Here is a 19,741-nt window from a genome sequence, read left to right as displayed (position 1 = left end):
TTTTGTTTGAATCAGAGTGATTCTTTACAAAGTAGGATTTATCCCTCCCTAAGACAAGATACTTGTATCTACGTTGGCCATTCTTTTTTATGAAGCAAAGTAATACCAACTCTTTCAATTCGTCTTTTACAACAACCAATACGTTGCTAAAACAACCAATACGATAACAAATAAACGAACGTCTTTTCGCAAGGTCTCTCCATTTGTAGTAAAATTGATACAGAAATTTTATATAATAACAAAATAACTACGCCAAATAATCATGTGACTGTTCCAAGTCCTAAAATTCGTCTGTTGGTGTTTTTGTCTGATATATTTATGATTTTGCCATATAAGAATTTGATATTGATGACTGATTTTGATTATCTTTGTTTATTTATTTCACATATATGTACAAATTGTGTAGACAACTTTAGTAAAAACAGAGTTGACTAACAGATATCTGAATGATTTAATGTTCGTGTTATTGTGCCTTTGGCGTACATCCTTTATTTCTAAATTCAAAACCAGGGTGCATTCGAAAGAGGGTACGTAAAAGTTAAACGACAATGAATTACAAAAATAGGAATAGAACATTTCAAAAAGCATTGCAGTCGTAAAACTTGTCTTATTTCTTAATTGTCTTGTATACATATATTTGATAATGATAAATGCATAGAGGTAAAATAAATTTTAAAAAACAAGTAATCAATTACCGGGAACAATCTTTTTATCATTAAGTTCAAAGAATGCGTTTTTTCGTATTTACAAATAACATTTCGAAGAAGACGTGTTTGACATTTTGCAGTATCATTATATATGAAGAATTTTATTGCCATTCGAACTTGAAAAGAAATTACATTCCAACTATTTTCTTAGTGTATTTGTCACCTGTATGTTCGTATATAATCTATTTTCTAGATGCTTTGTTATTGATTGTTTTACTAACACTGATTTTCTGCAAAAAAATATAATGCCGTAGCTGGAAAGGAATGTGTACTGACATTTTACCTTGATCAATGTTAAAATCTGAAGTTTTCAAACCCTTCAATAAAGTGTTATTTATTCATACAGTTTTAAGTTTGCAACATGACAAATCAAAGAACTACATAAGACTAGAAAATGGTATTATCTCCTTACGTGTATTAAATGACACAACTATTACAATAAAATATATGATGCAAGAGAAAATTGGTGACAAGACTTAATGTTGAAGGGTTTTTCAAGTAAAATGTATAACGTTCCATGATTTTTAATTTCTTACATATTTAGAACGGTTCGGACAATCTTTAACTCACGACTAGTACGTTGAATAAATGTGTCATCGCATACGACATAATTGTAATTGATGTATCTTTTAAAATTAAAAGGAGAATAATAGCTCCTTTGTTTTTTACGTAACGGGGAGTGTGGGACTGTCAGTCATATTATGTACATTTAAAACAACGACGAAAAAGTAAATAAGACAAAAACAACAGATCTTATAGTACAGTCAAACCAGTATTAAGAGACCACTCAAGGGAGAAGGCAAAAGTAGTCTCTTAATACATATGGTCTTTGAATACAGGTTCCGAAATTGTACACCAAATGTACTCGGAAGTAGAAAAAACTATTGAAAGTCTTATTTCAACTGACAAATCAACGTTTCGAAATATCCGAAATAGTCGCAAAGAATAATATTTGAAATAAATCATTAAGTAAAAATAAAGGTGTTCAAAGTAAAAAAATATTTTTACTAAAACACAATGAAAATAGAAATGAAAAGCTGATTTAATTAGGAAAATCTATGTGTTCAATTAATATTTCTTGTAATGGTTTTATGAGCAACTTTTGAGTGCAATTACACAATCGAATTCAAAACTACTTTCTAATCCCTGATAAAATACTTAATATAACATTAGCCCGGTCTTTTCTACATTTAAATGACTTTTTGTACCGTCATAAGTGTTCTTATTGAAATATCATACCAAATACGTTTGATATTCTACTGGAATTTGTTATAAAGTATATGATTGTATAAGTAAGCTCAAGTTATAAATCAATTTAATTGAGTACAGTTTGGTAAAGTACCTGCTTTCAATTATTATTTAATGGATACTTTTTTTTTAAATACACATCATAAACGATAAGGAACAGCTGTGATAATTATCAAAGTTAATAATGTCAAACTGAAACAGATATTCAAATAATGATGTCCCTCTTTATATATTATTGTGGTAAATAGGTATAAAAAGGGGTATGATGGGAACCAAAAAAATATGAGTTGAAGTAAATGCAGACAAATCAATTATAGCATTAAAAATACGGAAAAGAAAACACATTATATTTTGTAATCAACACATTTGCCCTCCGACCAAACAAAGATTGAATATAAACGTGATATATACTGATATTTCATATTTATCTAAATGTTTTTGACATACATGTCAAGGCACACTTTCATGTCAAAGTTTTTGTTTTACAGGAAGTGCTTATGTATTTCGTGTACACTAAATTATTTATTTTTTACATTGAGACGTGTTATTGTTTTTACGGTTATTGTAAATCTGTCGTGTTTTACCCTCCTTATCAGAACGGAATGTACCCTTCGGTTTTACCTGGCAGGATGTTTTAAAAGTTAGTTTATCAACAACTTCAATTAATATACGTTAAAACTTTATTTCTAGTTTTAGGACATATCAATCATTTTACAAAACACAACAAAAGATAACAAAGGTAGTATTTCCTTCCGGAGTAAACATAATGGCACAGTCATTTCAATTTATTTACTATTTTTATAGAAACTTGGCTTTCTTTAGCTACGCTTTTTGTGCAGAAAAGAGTTCATTTTAAGACAAGGAAAACCTCGAATTGCAATATACTTAAAACATTGTTGCGAAACTTTTAAAATCTTAAATGATACCTTAATTTCCCCAGCTTTTCGCCATTATGTGTTTACCTAGATTCATGCCAGATATACTGAAAACAACATATGGAAAACAAATAACAGTATTCCAAAGAAGTAGAAATACAATGCAATTGTCTTTCAAACAGATCAATAAAAAGTTAAAATTTTATTGAAAAATCTTACGAAAGCAATTAAAATTTCATGGATTTTATTACATCCACGTAATAATCGGTCACATTATAAAACACGAAATATCGCTCTGCACTGTATTGACATTGTAAATATCATTTTTAAAAGAGTAAAGTCGTTATCTCAGAATACTTTATTTTCATTAAATATATGATTACTTTCTATGATCCCTAAGGGCATACAACACAGTGTTGATCCCATAATGAAATTTTGATGAAAATTTGCATATAGGCTATTTACCTGATTTTCTCAAATATGTAATTTAAGAGTATGCTACTTTTTGAGTAAATTGGTGTCGAAATTTCAGATATTTGCTCAAAATTCGGATTTGTGGACGTATTTTCATTTTTAAACGATAAACACAATCTGTTTTTTTTCAATAAATTGTAAATTCTGTCTTTTATAAATGACATAAAATTTGTGCATTTTATTTTAACAAATAACTCATATTAATTAAATGTTCATGAATGTAGAATAAAACGTCATTTTTGCTGTATATTTATCAAATTAAAAAACGTGCAGTATTGAATTTTTTTATGAAAATTGGTTCACACATAATCTTCATACGTTATCAAACCAAATGTCATTTTGAAAAAGAGGGGTCTATGGACTCGTTTTCAAGATCAATAAGTTTGAATGATAACAAACAGACGAAAGCTGCATCTTCTCCCGATATGTCACAGTTTGACTTAGCGAAAATATCAATTTACGTTAGCAACGTCATTAAATCTCCTGTAACTGTATCGAAACTCTTAAGATATGTGAATACTTATCATTCTACACAAGTAGGAACAGCTGGGATCATAATGTTAAATACGAAAAATATAAGTTTTCAACTTGTTAACTAAATCAAACCACTTGTGTATACTCAGAGAGGATATCACGGTGTCAATCACAAAGATAAATCAACAAATAACAGAGATTAAAATGGTCAATAAGAAAAATTTTGACTATACGGTATGGGCTTTGCTCATTATTAAAAGCCGTACGGTTACCTATGGTTGGTAATTTCTGTGTCATTTGGGGAGGTGTCTAATTGGCAATCTTACGTCATCTTCTTTTTCATATGGCTAACAAGAAAATATACAGGAAAACTTGAGCATTGCATTCCAAATTAAAAGCATAGAATTGATTTTATAGCGGTCAGCATGCGCAGTTTTACAGTAAATTAGCCTTGCTGACTCTCCGACATGAAATTAGTGTAAAGCAGAGAGGTAAGAATATGATTCCAAACTACATTTTCTATTCCACTAAAGGCACCAGTCCTGTTACGTCATTCAAGGCCGTAATATGGGTCATATTTGTTTATGTGTGGAATCAATTTTTAGTTTATTTTATTTCACCTTGAGGCGTCACTAAATGAATAAACACATGCATGGTCGTGTAAAAAAAATCTAGAAATTCAACAATAAAAATGTGAATTTTAAAAAAGAAGACATAGTTTCCTTCGCTGGGCTAAGGACAGACATGATTGTCACCAATAGAAACAACACGGAAATTGAACAGTCAAATAGCAGTCAAAATGACTTCAGTACCATTACCATAGTAAAATCAAGACAGTCCCTTAAAAAAAACTTGGATGGATACTCATGTTATTATGATAGCTATAAGAGCTTTCCAAATAGGTTTCAACAGGTACACTTGTGTTCAAGTAATTAAGAGGACAACTATACGAAAGATTGTGACAGTTTTAATCATTGATCTATGTTTACTATGCTGTTGCTTAAATGATAAATAACAGTCAGTTCATCTGAAATTCCGAGATCCAATACAACTGTTTTACACGGGGGACAATGGCTTAACAAACCAATACTATATCAAGTAAACGTAAATTAAATGATGTGTCATTCGATGGTGACTTTCAAAATAGGAATAAAGTATTCAGAAAAGCATGTAGTCGTAAACATGGTTTTTTAATTGTTAAGTATACACATTTAATAATGATAAATGCATAGAGGTCAAATAAATTTTAACAAACAAGTTATCCATTACCAGGAACTATCTTTTTAACATATTGTTCAACATGTTCAAAGAATGCGTTCTTTCCGTATTTACAAATAACATTTCGAGGAAGACGTGTTTGGCATTTGCAGTATCATTGTATTTTAAATGTTATAGCAAGAATTTATTAGCATGACATCCGTCAATTTCTTGAATCAATGCCAGCTAAGCAAATACATATCCCCAATATAATTACAGATGAAACGCGGTGAAATATTTCCTTTTGAACAAATATTAAAACAATAAATCATAATGTCCGTGAATTGATTTAACTTTTATATTTACGAGGAAGAAATTTGAAAAGAAAATTTTGAATTTCGATCTTCAAATATAAACCCTCGATAAATTTTATGAGAGTTTTGAAGACAAATGATTTTCTTAAAAATGAATTTTTGTTTTTGTTACAGCGTCACATTTGGCATACAATGGATACATTTATACTTTTTAACATTGAAAGAATTAACTACACTATGTAACTTAATTTATATGACATTCTACTTATGTGCATCTTCTTTTAGTTGAATTATAACAAAGAACTTCTATACTTTTGAATACATTACTCTATGATGAGAAAATTGAAAGAAAAATAAAAATGTCTGTCGTCGCAACAGTAAGTTGATAGATACCAAAAAAGCAAAACCATTTGTTCTACAAGCTAAAGTTTCTTCCAAGTTTACAAATAAAAAGTCAACAAGATATTAAGATGATGATTATCGTAGAAAAAATTAAAGAAGATGTGAAGAATTTAAATATGAAACAACAACCCAAAGACTATTATACCAAATCGATATCTAGATGACAGCACATAATCTTAACAATAGACAGGTGTATACACGTCAATCTCTTACGCATCCGGAGTCAAAATTATTGTTACAAAATTTAACAGAATCTGACTTCAATTTACACCAAACTCTCCGAATAAAAATGAAAATAAAACAATAAGCAGGAAACACAACAACTAATGATAAAGTTCTTTACTTGGAAGAAACACACAAATGTGTAACGTTTTATTTGTGTATTTCAACCTACTCGCTTTTTTCATTGACACATATCAGTGTCTGTATAGGTTTTCAGAATTGGGAATGAAATGCAAAAACAAAGATTAAATGTCAATAAAAAATAAAGTTTAGAGAACTATAAACAAATTTATTGGAATATATCATAATAAAGAATATGGTTGCTAAAGTAAAAACTGTACAGAATAATGAAACAAATGAATCAAGAACACAGAGTATTATCATAAACAAATTGGGGAAAAGAAAACTGATGACCTCCATTCAGAATTATAACACATATATCCATTATCATTTTAAATTTAAAATTCACTTTTGGAACTTGGTATGCCGTCAGGAAAATGAATGATAGTAATAGCAAACTTTTATAATCGTCCGTTGAACTACAAAAGTTACAAAACGTTTTAAAGTAACTATTGTTTTAGCATGACCTTAAAAACCAATTTTAACAACTTTAATGGTACCAAACCTTCTCCCTTTATCTGTAACGATAGCATAACATCACAACATAGAAAACCACACGATAAAATATCAATTGGAAGGCTTAACTCAATAAAAAAAAAACGTAAATTAACAGACTATGAACGAATAAATTTGATCTGCGATACCTGAATGCAAATGCACAGTTAATAAAATATTAGGGACAAACATACAAAGCCAAAAAGCAAACAAAAAAGTCCAAACAAAGCCATGGCAAAACACCACCGCGAAATATTTAACCCTTCGAAAATAATCACTTTAGAAAAAAAACCGGTTTTTATAAAATCTACAGGTAAATGAAAAATAACTTTGTCGTTTTAGGTATACTACTTATGTGTATAACATTCTTCCAATAATTAGGAGTACCAAGAAAGTTATGTCATATAAATACATAATTTAACACTAGATACAAATTGGGGTGAATATCAACAATAAAACTATACAATTAGAGCTGGCTAAAACTTCCCTGTACAGATTTAAGGAGAATAATCTTGATGTTCATACAAATGTAGTACGAAGAAGTGAAAATTAGTAGATATTCCAAATAATCAAAGCTGGTATATAGAAAAGATCCATATTAATATAAAATAACAAAAAACATAATTAAAAGTATCAACAGGTCGAATTAACAAAAAAAAATACAATTTGAGAGTACTCCCAGTTACTGACAGCTGGTTAAAAGCCAAAACAATTAATAATAAAAAAAAAATCATGCATCAGAGACTAAAGGTCTGATAGGGGCAATGCAGAATATCTAACCACGTGGCTATCACCAGAAAAGTTAAAAAAAAAATACATTCAGTGGTACAATAAATTGCACAACGGCTTGCCATACGAAATAGTTATTTTTGCCAGATATCGGTCATTGCCAATTTGTGATGTCCCTAATACGCTTCCGTAGGATTAAGTTCATTCACATGGATCAAATTATTTTGGCAAATACAGGAACTTTGAAAAGAAAATTTAATTCAAAATTAAATATTTAATTGTATATAATCATTAAATACTTTAAAATTTCCTTAAATACTTGTCTGGATCGATATAAGATGGTCCGAGTTGACTTAACAAAATCGGTCCAAAATTTCTCCGGACCGACTTGTCCAATAATCATCATTAAAGCCTTTGACAGATGATGATTGATTTGCTTAATATTAAACGCTAAGGTAACACTGAAGTTGATTTTTTAATATTAATAAATGATTTTTTAATATTAATAAATGATTTTTTAATATTAAAAAATCGGCGTATTATTTAATATTAAACAAGAATGTGTCCAAAGTACACGGATGCCCCACTTAGACTATCCTTTCCATGTTCCATGAACTGTAAAAATTGGGTAATAATCTAATTTGGCATTAAAATTAGAAAGATATTACTATAGGGAACATATGTATTAAGTTTCAAGTTGATTGGACTTCAATTTCATCAAAAACTACCTTGACCAAAAACTTTAACCTGAAACTCTCACTTTTATTTTCTATGATTAGTAAACCGTGAAATTGGGGTCAAAGTCTAATTTGGCTTTAAAATTAGAAAGATCATATCATAAGCAACAAGTGTACTAAGTTTTAAGTTGATTGAACTTCAGCTTCATCAAAAACTATCTTGACCAAAACCTTTAACCTGAACGGACGCACAGACGAACGGACGGACGAACAAACACACGAACGGAAGCTCAGACCAGAAAACATAGTGCCCCTCTACTATCGTAGGTGGGGCATAAAAATGATTTATTAATATTAATAAATGATTTTTTAATATTAAATATTCATTTATTATTAATATTAAAAAATCGGCGTATTATCTAATATTAAAAAATCGATTTATTAGTATTAAAAAATGATTTTGTAATATTAAAAAATGATTTTGTAATATTAAAAAATCATTTTTTAATATTAATGTGATTTTTTGATATTAATAAATAGGCATAAATTCAACAACGGCTTGCCATAGCAAACAGCATGATCATATTTGTAAAACATGCAAAAAGTATCAATTAGGGTTATTATATTTATAAGAAAATGTTAAGGGTCAGGTGTACATAAATAAATAAAACTAAGAAAATGGATAGAATTAAAATAGTATATAGATTCTGTCGAAGAAACATCTAGATTGTTGATAGTCACTGAAAATTGCCAAGTATGTTAAACAAATCTAAAAATTATATTCTGCACTCGAGAAAATTGTTACAAAATAAGGTTATAGTATTTAATGATTAGGGGGATCTATTAAGATTTGTTACCTTTTAATTATTAGTAAAAATATTGACAACATAACCTTTAAGAGCCTTATTAACACTAATTATTGCATTCGTAGTGTTTTGCGTCATTGTTAATCTCAAACTGCGTATGAAACAGGAAATTTAATTTTAAATCATTAGTTGCCATGGTGGTGCAGGTTTTGAAAATATTGATGAATCACATATAACTATATAACCTATGTTTTTCCAGACTTAACTCTTCTGAAACAATAATAGCCAGAAACATGGAAAAGTTAGATACATATAAATGCATGGGGATTAACATACCAAGGAAAATTTCTAATTACTAATTCATTTTTGTTTAGTAACGTAATTGAAAATGTAATAAAACGTAATACTGGGCAAATTTGCACAGAAGGAAAGTCATTCCTCGAAAGTTTACTTTTGCTTTGTTTCTAATTTCTGAGTCATCATGATATTTCCTCTTGACATTTTGTTTATCTCAATGTCGTCGTCAGTTATGACTGCATTTATCACATATAAATTGTGAATAACATTATCATATTGGTGACCTTAAACCATTTAGTACCCCCCAACAACCCTAATGCAAAACACTAAAAATGAAATTAAGTTCTTTTATTACCACTTATGACGAGGAAGTATATTGTAAATAAAATTTACTGCTCAATCTACAATTGTCTTTTCTATTGTAAATCATTAATGTGTTATAAATAAGTGTTTACTTTACTCTTTCAGAATAAGGTTAAGATACCTAACAATTACAAATATAATTTTGTGTCCAAAGGAATTTACATGGTCGCAGGTTTTTAATAGGCTTCCGATGTTTTATTTCAATTGTATCTTTTCCGGTCACTATTTGTGCTGGTCGAAAAAGATCTATAATAAACATTTACATGCGGCAGAAAGGTAACACAACTTTAAAATGTGAGACCAATAAAGCCCAAACTATATAAAACATTAGAAAGTTAGGGTAAACGATTTGAGATTTGCAATATAATCCCAATAAGATGTTAACAAATAAAAAACTAATCGATTGTGACAAAATTTGTAGCTTTGTATCAACGTTTTTATAGCATATAAAATAAACTGACATCGTCATGGCCAAAAATGAAAAAAAGTCAAACAGAAAAACAGAAAAACAGAAAAACAAATAACATTAGCACACACAACATAGAATACTAAAGAATAAGTAACACGAAGATATATGTAATTTGTCATATCTATAAAAAAAAAAAAAAAAAAAAAAATCAGTGAAATAGATTTTGTAACACTGTCCTTAGTTTTATTAATATGACGATCGATTTCGGCTACATAGAATTCATTTACTGAATAATTAATATCATCCACTATAACGAGCATAGATCAACTAAGGGTGTTCATTATGAAGTTGATAAAAACCACTTAATTATGTTGTCATGCATTCATGAATGTGATAAACACTTACTTGGATCCACAAAAACCAAAAAACAAAAAAGTATATATGAAAACAAACATCTTATTCATTAAACTTTCATTTGATGAAGGAAATTGATACTTCCGTATTTGATAATATTTCGTCAAAAAGTAAGATCACATGCAGTTCGTTTACTTGTGCATACCAATCATATAGCAGAATTGAATATCAAACCCTTATCTATGCATACTAATACGCAAAAAGATTAAAAAAATATTATATTGGAACAATAAAAGAAAATAATATATCGATTTTTTTAGAAATTATTTAAAGAAAGGTTTATTTGATTCTATCATCATACTATCGTCAAATGTTTAAACAGTTCGAATGTTGATATAGGTGAAATACAAAGTCAAGTTTTATCTGAAAACGAGATATAAATTCTATACATATATTAGCCATTTATATGTTAGCAAACAACGTGTCTAATATATGCGTTATGTTAAAGAACACAGCTCCTGCGATAGTTAAAATGTCTGCTTTAGTCTGCGATAGTTGAAACATCTGCTTTATTCTGCGATAGTTGAAATGTCTGCTTTATTCATCGATAGTTGAAATGCCTGCTTTAGTCTGTGATAGTTGTACAAAAGTACGTGATAAAGTAACCATTACAGCATTACATTATAACATTATCATTATACATGGCATTATGATTTATACTTTTCTTAAAATGATGTGTTTTAAATTTTGTCATACTCCAAATCAATAGACAATTTGGCATTTCAAGAAGTACAAATGCTGTCGATGCATTTGAAAAGCAATTCTTTAAAGTATCCATGAAAAACGACTTGTTAAACTCATAGATTTCCATATTTCGTTGAAAACAGCCGAGGGCCACACATCCTACTATTCTCCCAAACATATAAATGAAACTGAAATGTTCGTTTTCATGGAGCTATCAAACATTTCTTTAACTGTTTATTTAATTCAACATCTTGAAAGTATCGCAAGAACTACATTAAGATTGTTATACCGAAATTTGCATTTCTCCTTTGAAACGTCATAAGTAAAAGACTTCTGATATGCAGTTTCGTACCTTTTTGTACTTTCAAACGCTTCAAATATATATACACATGTTTTGAAATTAATTTCCATGCATAAACAATTATTCTAAGTAACACTTTCGGTAAACGAAGCACAATGTAGGTTTTGTACTTGTTTGGCTTTATAAATATTTTGATATGAGCGTCACTGATGAGTCTAATGTAGACGAAACGCGCGTCTGGCGTACTAAATTATAATCCTGGTACCTTTGATAACTATTGAGATACTTTTTAAATGTTGAATTGAAGAAGAGAATTGTTCAAAAATGTTTGCTACTGCTGCATTTAGATCTTTTAAACAGTTTCTTGCGCAAGAAAAGCTTAATTATGAAATTTAAACAAAGCCAATTGGTAAGGCACCACTATTTGGCATTTTTTAGTTCTGGCGCCTATGCAAAGGTTGGTTTTCAAAATTCATAACAAAATGTTTAACATTACTATTGATTTGTCGATACCAGTTGTGCAAATATGCAAATTAATAACGTGTTCAAGTTAAAGTTCTTGTAAAACCAAACATTTTTTTTTCTCTTCAAATTGCTTGTTGTATAATCCGCAATTGTTAGTTCTTATATAAAGGTGAAATAGGTGGTTTTTCTCTTATCAAAAACTTGAAAAAACTGAATTTGATTTACGTTGAGTACATAAGTCCACATACAATGTCATGTACAAACGTTTACGTTTTCTACGAACCATTGTTCAACAAATGACATAAAATAACAAAATGCGCAGACAAAAAGTAGGAACACATGATGAGAATATCAATAAAAGATTAAGAAACATATATAAACATGTTAGAGGCATTAGTATATTACCGATGTTTTAATTTCACGTGTCAAAAATCGGATTTTAACTTAGATGCCCCGGAAAAAGTTCTCTGTTCCTGCTCCACAAAAGTTTATTTTTCTAGTATCATATTGCAAAAACAATTCGTTCAGTAGTCGTAATTGGTAATATCACATTTAATGAACAGAAGACGGTATTGTGGCTGTAGCAAGAAGAATATATCAAAGGTCATCAGAAACATAGATATCCCATAACATTTAACCGATCTTGATGTCGTTCTACAACTTTCAACATTCCAAGAGATGTTCTCAAATTCAACATTCGGGACCTTGGTAAAAAATCTTTATCGTTAGCAGTATCCCTTTATCACAGACATTATAATTGTAAACGCGATGACTGTTTTAGCGTATAAACTAAGAGCTATGAGATATGTAACCGATTATGAAGGTGCTACACAGAAATAGAAAGTTCACGATAGGAAATTATCAATAATTTCTAATGTTATAAAGATTATATCTAATTCGACCCTCATTGCTAATTTCAAGAATATGCAACCCCGCAACAATTTGTAGTTCTGTCCTAAGTCATAAGCTAACAAGTCAGTGGTTGTCGTTGGTTACTATATCTCATATTTGTATTTATTATATCAATCACGTTATATTTAATCTTTTTTCATTTGTATTACATTTTGTATTCTCGTCGCGTTTGATAGCTTACTTAAGGGCATACGATACAGTTACAGGGGAGGTAATGACGTTGCTAACGTAAAATGATATTTTCGCTACGTGAAACTGATATATCGGGAAAAGATTCATTTTCAACTGATTTTTATCATTCAAATTGATTTAACTTGAAAACGAGTTCATTTGTACTTATTTTCCAAAAAAAGTCAAAAATGCTATTTTTTTTAAACTGGATAAATATACACAAAAAAAATGTTTTTTTAATTCATGAACATTTGGAAAAAAAATAGTTATTTTTAAGAAAAAATGCACAAATTTATAGGATACTTATATTGAATATATATATATTAAAAATAATTTAACAAAAAACAGTTTGTGTTTATCTTTTAAAACAAAAAAAATATGTAATTCTTTCGAAAGGAAAAATACGTCAACAAATCCGAATTTTGAACAAATATCTGAATTTTCTACCTCATTTTACACAAAAAGTAGCACATGAAGGTATATTTTTTATTACATATTTGATTTAAACGGGTAGACAAATGGTCTATATGCAAGTTTTCATCAAAATTTCAATATGGGATCAAAACTGTATCGTATGCCCGGTATCACCCATTGTCGAAGGCCGTACGGTGACATTTACTTGTCTACATCTACTTCTTCGTTAAAGCACTGGTAGATAGTTATCTAAAAAAATCATTGATAATTCTTAAATATCTCCATCTTTTTTATAAGAGTTGCATCAGTGGTACCTTTTATTTCTAGTTAACTCAAGTCACCAAATATTTGATTCTTCAATTTAAGGACATCATTTATACGGGTGTTGCAGCTATTTCTCGTATGAAGTCTGTTATAAACTGTTTATCTGCATATCAATTTCTTATCGTTATTGATGGCTAAATTTTCTAGAAGATCATCGAAGCATAGGGCAGAATCAATTTGCGCCAATTGTAGTTTTGAAAAGGTATTAATTGCGCCACTCTCTTTTATTTTGATGGTATTAATTGCGCCAATAAATGAAATGAAATTGTGCCACATTTACCTGTAAATGTTTTTCCTTATATAATACCTGTACATGTTTTACCTATCATACATGTACTATTATTAAAATTTCCACTTAAGATTTAATTGAACACTCATCAAATTTAAGAAAACTCGCCAAAAAATAAATTGTTTAGTAATAAAATATTTTTTCACGAGTCAAGAGTGTCTGATATACCATTCAAGAAAATAGAATCTGATACAGGAAAAACCGGTCATCATTGTTGAAGAACACAAAATTCCGTCAGGCATTTGTACAGAAAACTGGAGAAATAAGGTGGAGATGTAACAGTTAAGGAAAACTGGAGAAATAAGGTGGAGATGTACAGTTAAGTCGTGTTGTGCTAGGTTATTCACAGATGAATCTTGTACAATTATTTTGATTGGAGAATTAGATTATATGTCATGAAACTAAAGTCCAGAAATAAGAACGTCAAATTTTGAGAACTGTGTGCAAAAGAAAAGCAACCGATATGTTGCCAGAGCGACCTTCAAAAATAAAAAAAAATTCAGAGCTCTTCAAAATTGAAGAAGAAAATTTAGAAAAGAAAGATTTAAAATATGTGCGTCAGTCAATGTATATGGAGAGAATAAAACTGCATCCGGCTCAACCTAAAAGTCAAGCAGAATTTCACAGAATATTGGATGATATTGGTGTTGTTAAACAAAGATGATGACTTTGTATTGTGTATCGAGGCAGAAAGCGGGATAATTTTATTAGGATGATTGTTTCATTGGCGCAAATGATACCTATAGTTTTGAAAATTAGGTGGCACAAAAGAAGTATTGGCGCAATTACGTTGTGGCGCAAATGAGTTACTTTTTGGCTCAAGTCACCAAATATTTGATTCTTCAATTTAAGGACATCATTTATACGGGTGTTGCAGCTATTTCTCGTATGAAGTCTGTCATAAACTGTTTATCTGCATATCAATTTCTTATCGTTATTGATGGCTAAATTTTCTTGAAGACCATCGAATCATATCAATTGCATGTTATTGCAGCTGTATAAAATGTCAGACTTTAAAGGTTTGTATTATTGATTTTGGCACAAATTTCAAATTTAATAATATCTTATTCATGACATAAGGAAGTTCAACGTGATTATACATTTAAAACCACTCATAATGTAAATCTTAATAAGTTTTTAAAAAAAAGTGTACCAATCCAAATATTTTCAAAAGAAAACTTGGTTTACTTAAATTAGACAGCAACGCAAGAAAGATAAAGACAAGATAAAGGGTTAAGGTCAACATACGTTCTATAATATTAAATAGCTATTTATACGATTTGTCTAAGTTATAGTCATCACAAGTCCAGTAAAAAGATAGAAATTTACACAGAATTTCGGTTAAAGCGGAAGTGTTTTCGGTACATTTGAGCGTTGATGAGCATCGCAACAGGAATTTATAAATTGAAATTATGAATTATAATACAATATATTTTCGTTCAATTTGTCTTGTCACATAATTTAGCTTTTTTCTTTGGATACTTCTGACAAAATATGAGAATATCTTTTAAACCTGTATGTACAAGTAAAGAAATACCAAAGAATACCAACTCACAAAATCAATAATAAAAACAAATTAAAAGTATTATGTACAGACCTTCTTACCCTCTATAGTCCATTTCAAAGAAAGTATTTACTACACATTGTAGCATGAATAAAAAGAAGGTGTGCGACATTTGTTTTTTTTTAAAGAGTAAAAAGATACCAATAGGACATTCAAACTCATATAAAGTCCAGGTGAAACTGAAAACACAAATGAGCTTAAAGATAACCTAGCCAGTAAAATCACAAAAATACTGAACTTCGAAATACCTTTCTGATAAAAAAATAAATATCTCAAATAAGTGACAGGTGATTTTGTTTTAAGATTATATCTGATCTATCAATATCTAAAACTACGTCTTTCTACTGATTTCGTCAGTAAATAAGACATTTCTCATATTTCAAAAAATATATTCATAAACATGAACTATATGATCTCATACGATGTTTGTCTAGCTCATTGCTAAAGGTTGTACGGTGTCCTATGTCATTTGGTCACTAGTGGCTAGCTTTTTTCAGTGGTACTGCTACCACACCTCATTTTTTCATGTTTCGTTCACTGCGTTAGTTATATAAACCACAGGCTTGACATCTCCATCTTCTGGGTGTCTAAAAAAGGGACGAAAGATACCAAAGGGACAGTCAAACTCATAAATATAAAACAAACTGACAACACCATGGCTAAAAATGAAAAAGACAAACATACAACAGCACACACGACACAACATAGAAAACTAAAGAATAAACAACACGAACCCCACCAAAAAACTAGGGGTGATCTCAGGTGCTCCGGAAGGGTAAGCAGATCCTGCTCCACATGCGGCACCCGTTGTGTTGAGAATTGAATTTCGGAAGCAATCAAATGTTGTCTAAAGTGGTAACACTTATATTCTTGTCTAGCTTCTGTTCATTATTTTGTAATATGTTATAATAGACCACTTTCGAGATCGTTATATTTCCGTCAAAAACGTTGGTTTTAGTGAACATGATTCGTGCGTTAAAAGTGCAGTATTTTCCTATATTCATGTATCATGAACCTAGGTGTTATACATTTAATTTTGAATATTCTAGTTGCATTTATTTTCAGTTCGAGGTTCTGTTCCTAAAATTTTTGTTTCTTTGATGTTATTTGCTATCCTAAACTACATCCGCAAAAAAAAACTGTATGAAACATGAAAACAGTATAAAGATGAGAAGGAAATATCAGCAAGGATTTTATAATCATCTAAATACAATTGATGTTGTGAAAATGTGATTAAGGGTTCTCTCCTTGTATCCGTCGAGGTTATCATTGTCATAATAACAAGCACAGAAAATAATTTTGCAGTTTTTATATATATTTTGATATATGCACTTACCTCGATCTACAGTTGTCAATAAAAGAAATGCACATATGAATATAAGCATCACATTCATCTTAAAAAATTAACAAGGACACTTTCTTTTGATAGAGAACAAAGAAACTTCCGTATTTGAAAAATGTTCGTCAAAAAGTCTTTCGTATATATTTTTATGATCCCAAGTAATTCGTTCAGGTGTGCATACCTGATAAAATAGTAAATTCAATATCGAACCCTTATCAAAGCATACTGATATGCGGAAAGGTAAATAAAATTAATGACATTAGAACAAAAAAAGAAAAGCAATCTATTGATTTTGTCGAGACCTATTTAAAGAAAGATTAATAATGTCATATCATCATGATATCGACAAGTGTTCAAATAATTCGAATTCTGATATCAGCGGTATATTAAGATAGGTTTTAGTCGGTAAGAAGAAAATTAGATTTAACTCATTTTGTGACTTTATTATATATGTAACAATACATTTCAAGTAAAGGAGAGTTTAAATATTTTGTAAATGTGCTTTTTATATAGATTAGACCATTGGTTTTCCCGTTTGAATGGTTTAACACAGGGGCGGATCCAGCCATTTTAAAAAAAAGGGGGGTTCCAAACCCAGGACAAAGGGAGGGTTCCAACTATATGTCCCCATTCAAATGCATTGATCGTCCAAAAAAAGGGTGGGTCAAACCCCCGGAACCCTCCCCCTGGATCCGCCACTGTAACATTACTAATTATTGGGGCCCTTTATAGCTTGCTGTTCGGTGTGAGCCAATGCTCCGTGTTGAAGGCCGTGCCTTGACCTAATGGTTTACTTTTATAAATTGTTATTTGAAAGGAGATTTTTCTCATTGGCAATCATACCACATCTTCCTATTTCTATTTTAAGACAATCTGGCTCAATTTGACAAAAGAGACATCCCTATTTATTTCCATAATTATTACTTAGTTTGTTTGCAGATTGATATAAGAAACGTATTTTATATTCGGTAACGGCTCTTTATTGTTCCAATATAAAGTAAATTTTCTTAGGATAAAAAGGGTTTAAAATTAAATAAACATGTGATAAGTAAATTGTCGATCATTTCTTCGAAAAGATGCTATCTTCATCCAGAACAGGCCATATTTCGAGATTTGGCGAGGTTGACAAAAACGTTTGTATTTCATCAATATTTTAGATAAGAAAACATAGAGCACAAAGTTCGACAACTACATGTACATAATAAGTCAGATCGGTAATTTGTTATAACTAACAAAATGTTGAAAGTTCTGTTTCGTCGACGCATGTGCTTTCGGACCAAAAACAATGGAAATTTACATATTGTTATTGAATTTCAAAGAAAATCTTAATTTGCGTTATTATGTACATTTTCAGCAAGTATATGTATTGGTTGATTTATTGGGTTAAACAAGGTTAAATTAAATTTTGTAAGTACTATATCTCCGAAAAATATGCCATTGAGAATTCTTAACTTTGGTTTTGAGTCATCTCATGGATTCTGTTGTAAAGATGTGCTAACGTTAACATTTTGTGATCTAAAAGCTCAGTCATTTGGTTAATCACAATTCATTAAAGTAGCAATTTGAAACTTGCATGAAAGTTCCATATTGTGTAAAAATACATTAAAGAAACCATGTTCATGAAATTGCCATAATGCTATTACAGACTCAGTGTTGTTCATAATATAAAAAAATGAATAACTATATTGTTATTCGTGTGGACTCTTTGAAAACATCATGATATTGACAATTTGCTCTTTAACCACTGAGATAGGAAGAAGTTATTTTTTTGTGGGAAGGGGATCGGGGGTAGTAAATAACCTTATCTAAAGGGTATAAAAAAGAATGGCCAAAGAAGATACAAGTATCTTGTCTTCGGGAGGGATAAATCCTACTTTGTAAAGGATCACACTGATTCAAACAAAAAATTCTCTGAAACTGACATTATCAAGATGCTTGATTTCTTGATTGGCAACATATTTGTTAGGTTTAGAGAACGTGTTTTTCAACAGACTCTCGGCATGCCAATGGGAACCAATTTTGCCCTCTTCTAGCCGACTTGTTCCTTATCAATTATAAGGTTAACTTCATACAGGACCTACTTTACTTTCCGCTACATAGATGATGTTCTTTCACCAAATAATTCAAAATTTGGTGACTATGTTGAACGCAAGTATCCACTCGAACTAGAGAAATAGGATACAACAAATACAGTTAAGTCTGCCTCATATCTTGACTTACATCTAGAATGGGCAATGAGGGTCGGTTGAAAACAAAACTTTACGACAAACGAGATGATTTCAGCTTCCCAATTGTGAACTTTCCATTTCTATGTAGTAACATTCCAGCAGGCCTGCATACGGAGTATATATCTCCCAATTGATATGATACACAATCGGAATGGTTTAAAGTAAAAATGGGAGTAAAACAAAGATGCATGATGTCTCGTTTATTATTTCTGTTAGCCATTGACTATGTCATGAAACAAACCATTAAAGATCATGAAACAGGAATTAGATGGAAATTTACCACCAAACTAGAAGACCTTTATTTTGCTGACGATCTAGCACTACTGTCTTCCAAATTCCAACACATACAACTGAAAACAGATAAACTTCAAGAAAATGCCAGCAAAATAGGACTAAAGATAAAAACCTCTAAAACAAAAGTAATACGGATGAACATCACAAATACCAACCCAGTGAAGTTAAATTCCAACACATACAACTGAAAACAGATAAACTTCAAGAAAATGCCAGCAAAATAGGACTAAAGATAAAAACCTCTAAAACAAAAGTAATGCGAACCCAGTGAAGTTAAATGAGAAAGACCTAGAGGATGTTGATAGCTTCACCTACCTAGGAGGAATAGTTACAACAAAAGGAGGCTGTGACAATGACATGGACAACAGATTGAAGAAAGCTATAGGCCAATTTAGCAGGCTAAGAAAAATATTGAGACCATCGGTACTGTCATTTAAAACAAAGGTCAGATTATTTAACAGCTTAGTCATATCAGTCCTACTGTATGGATGTGAAACCTGGAAAACAACTGAACAAGACAAGAAGAAATT

General features: G+C 30.2%; 2 protein-coding genes across 3 annotated transcripts in view; one reads left to right on the top strand and one right to left on the bottom strand.

The window, feature by feature from the left end:
- The window catches only part of LOC139498680 (uncharacterized), a 41,497-nt gene extending 24,583 nt beyond the window's left edge, over positions 1 to 16,914 (bottom strand). Inside the window, exon 1 of one of the 2 annotated variants that reach the window (XM_071287195.1) lies at positions 16,684 to 16,914. In XM_071287195.1, coding sequence (XP_071143296.1) covers positions 16,684 to 16,741 — 58 coding nt within the window. In that variant the 5' untranslated portion in view covers positions 16,742 to 16,914. The remainder of the gene's footprint in view (positions 1 to 16,683) is intronic. The other variant, XM_071287196.1, reaches the window with a different exon arrangement.
- A 2,170-nt stretch (positions 16,915 to 19,084) lies between these two features.
- LOC139497654 (uncharacterized) lies at positions 19,085 to 19,399 on the top strand. The gene has a single exon (XM_071285884.1). It carries the CDS (start codon positions 19,085 to 19,087, stop codon positions 19,397 to 19,399), a length of 315 nt encoding a protein of 104 aa, XP_071141985.1.
- Positions 19,400 to 19,741: the final 342 nt, after the last annotated feature.

The sequence above is a fragment of the Mytilus edulis genome, chromosome 12 (assembly GCF_963676685.1).
Source record: "Mytilus edulis chromosome 12, xbMytEdul2.2, whole genome shotgun sequence".
NCBI classification, from domain to species: Eukaryota; Metazoa; Mollusca; class Bivalvia; order Mytilida; family Mytilidae; genus Mytilus; species Mytilus edulis.
This window is presented reverse-complemented; position numbering and strand designations above follow the sequence as displayed.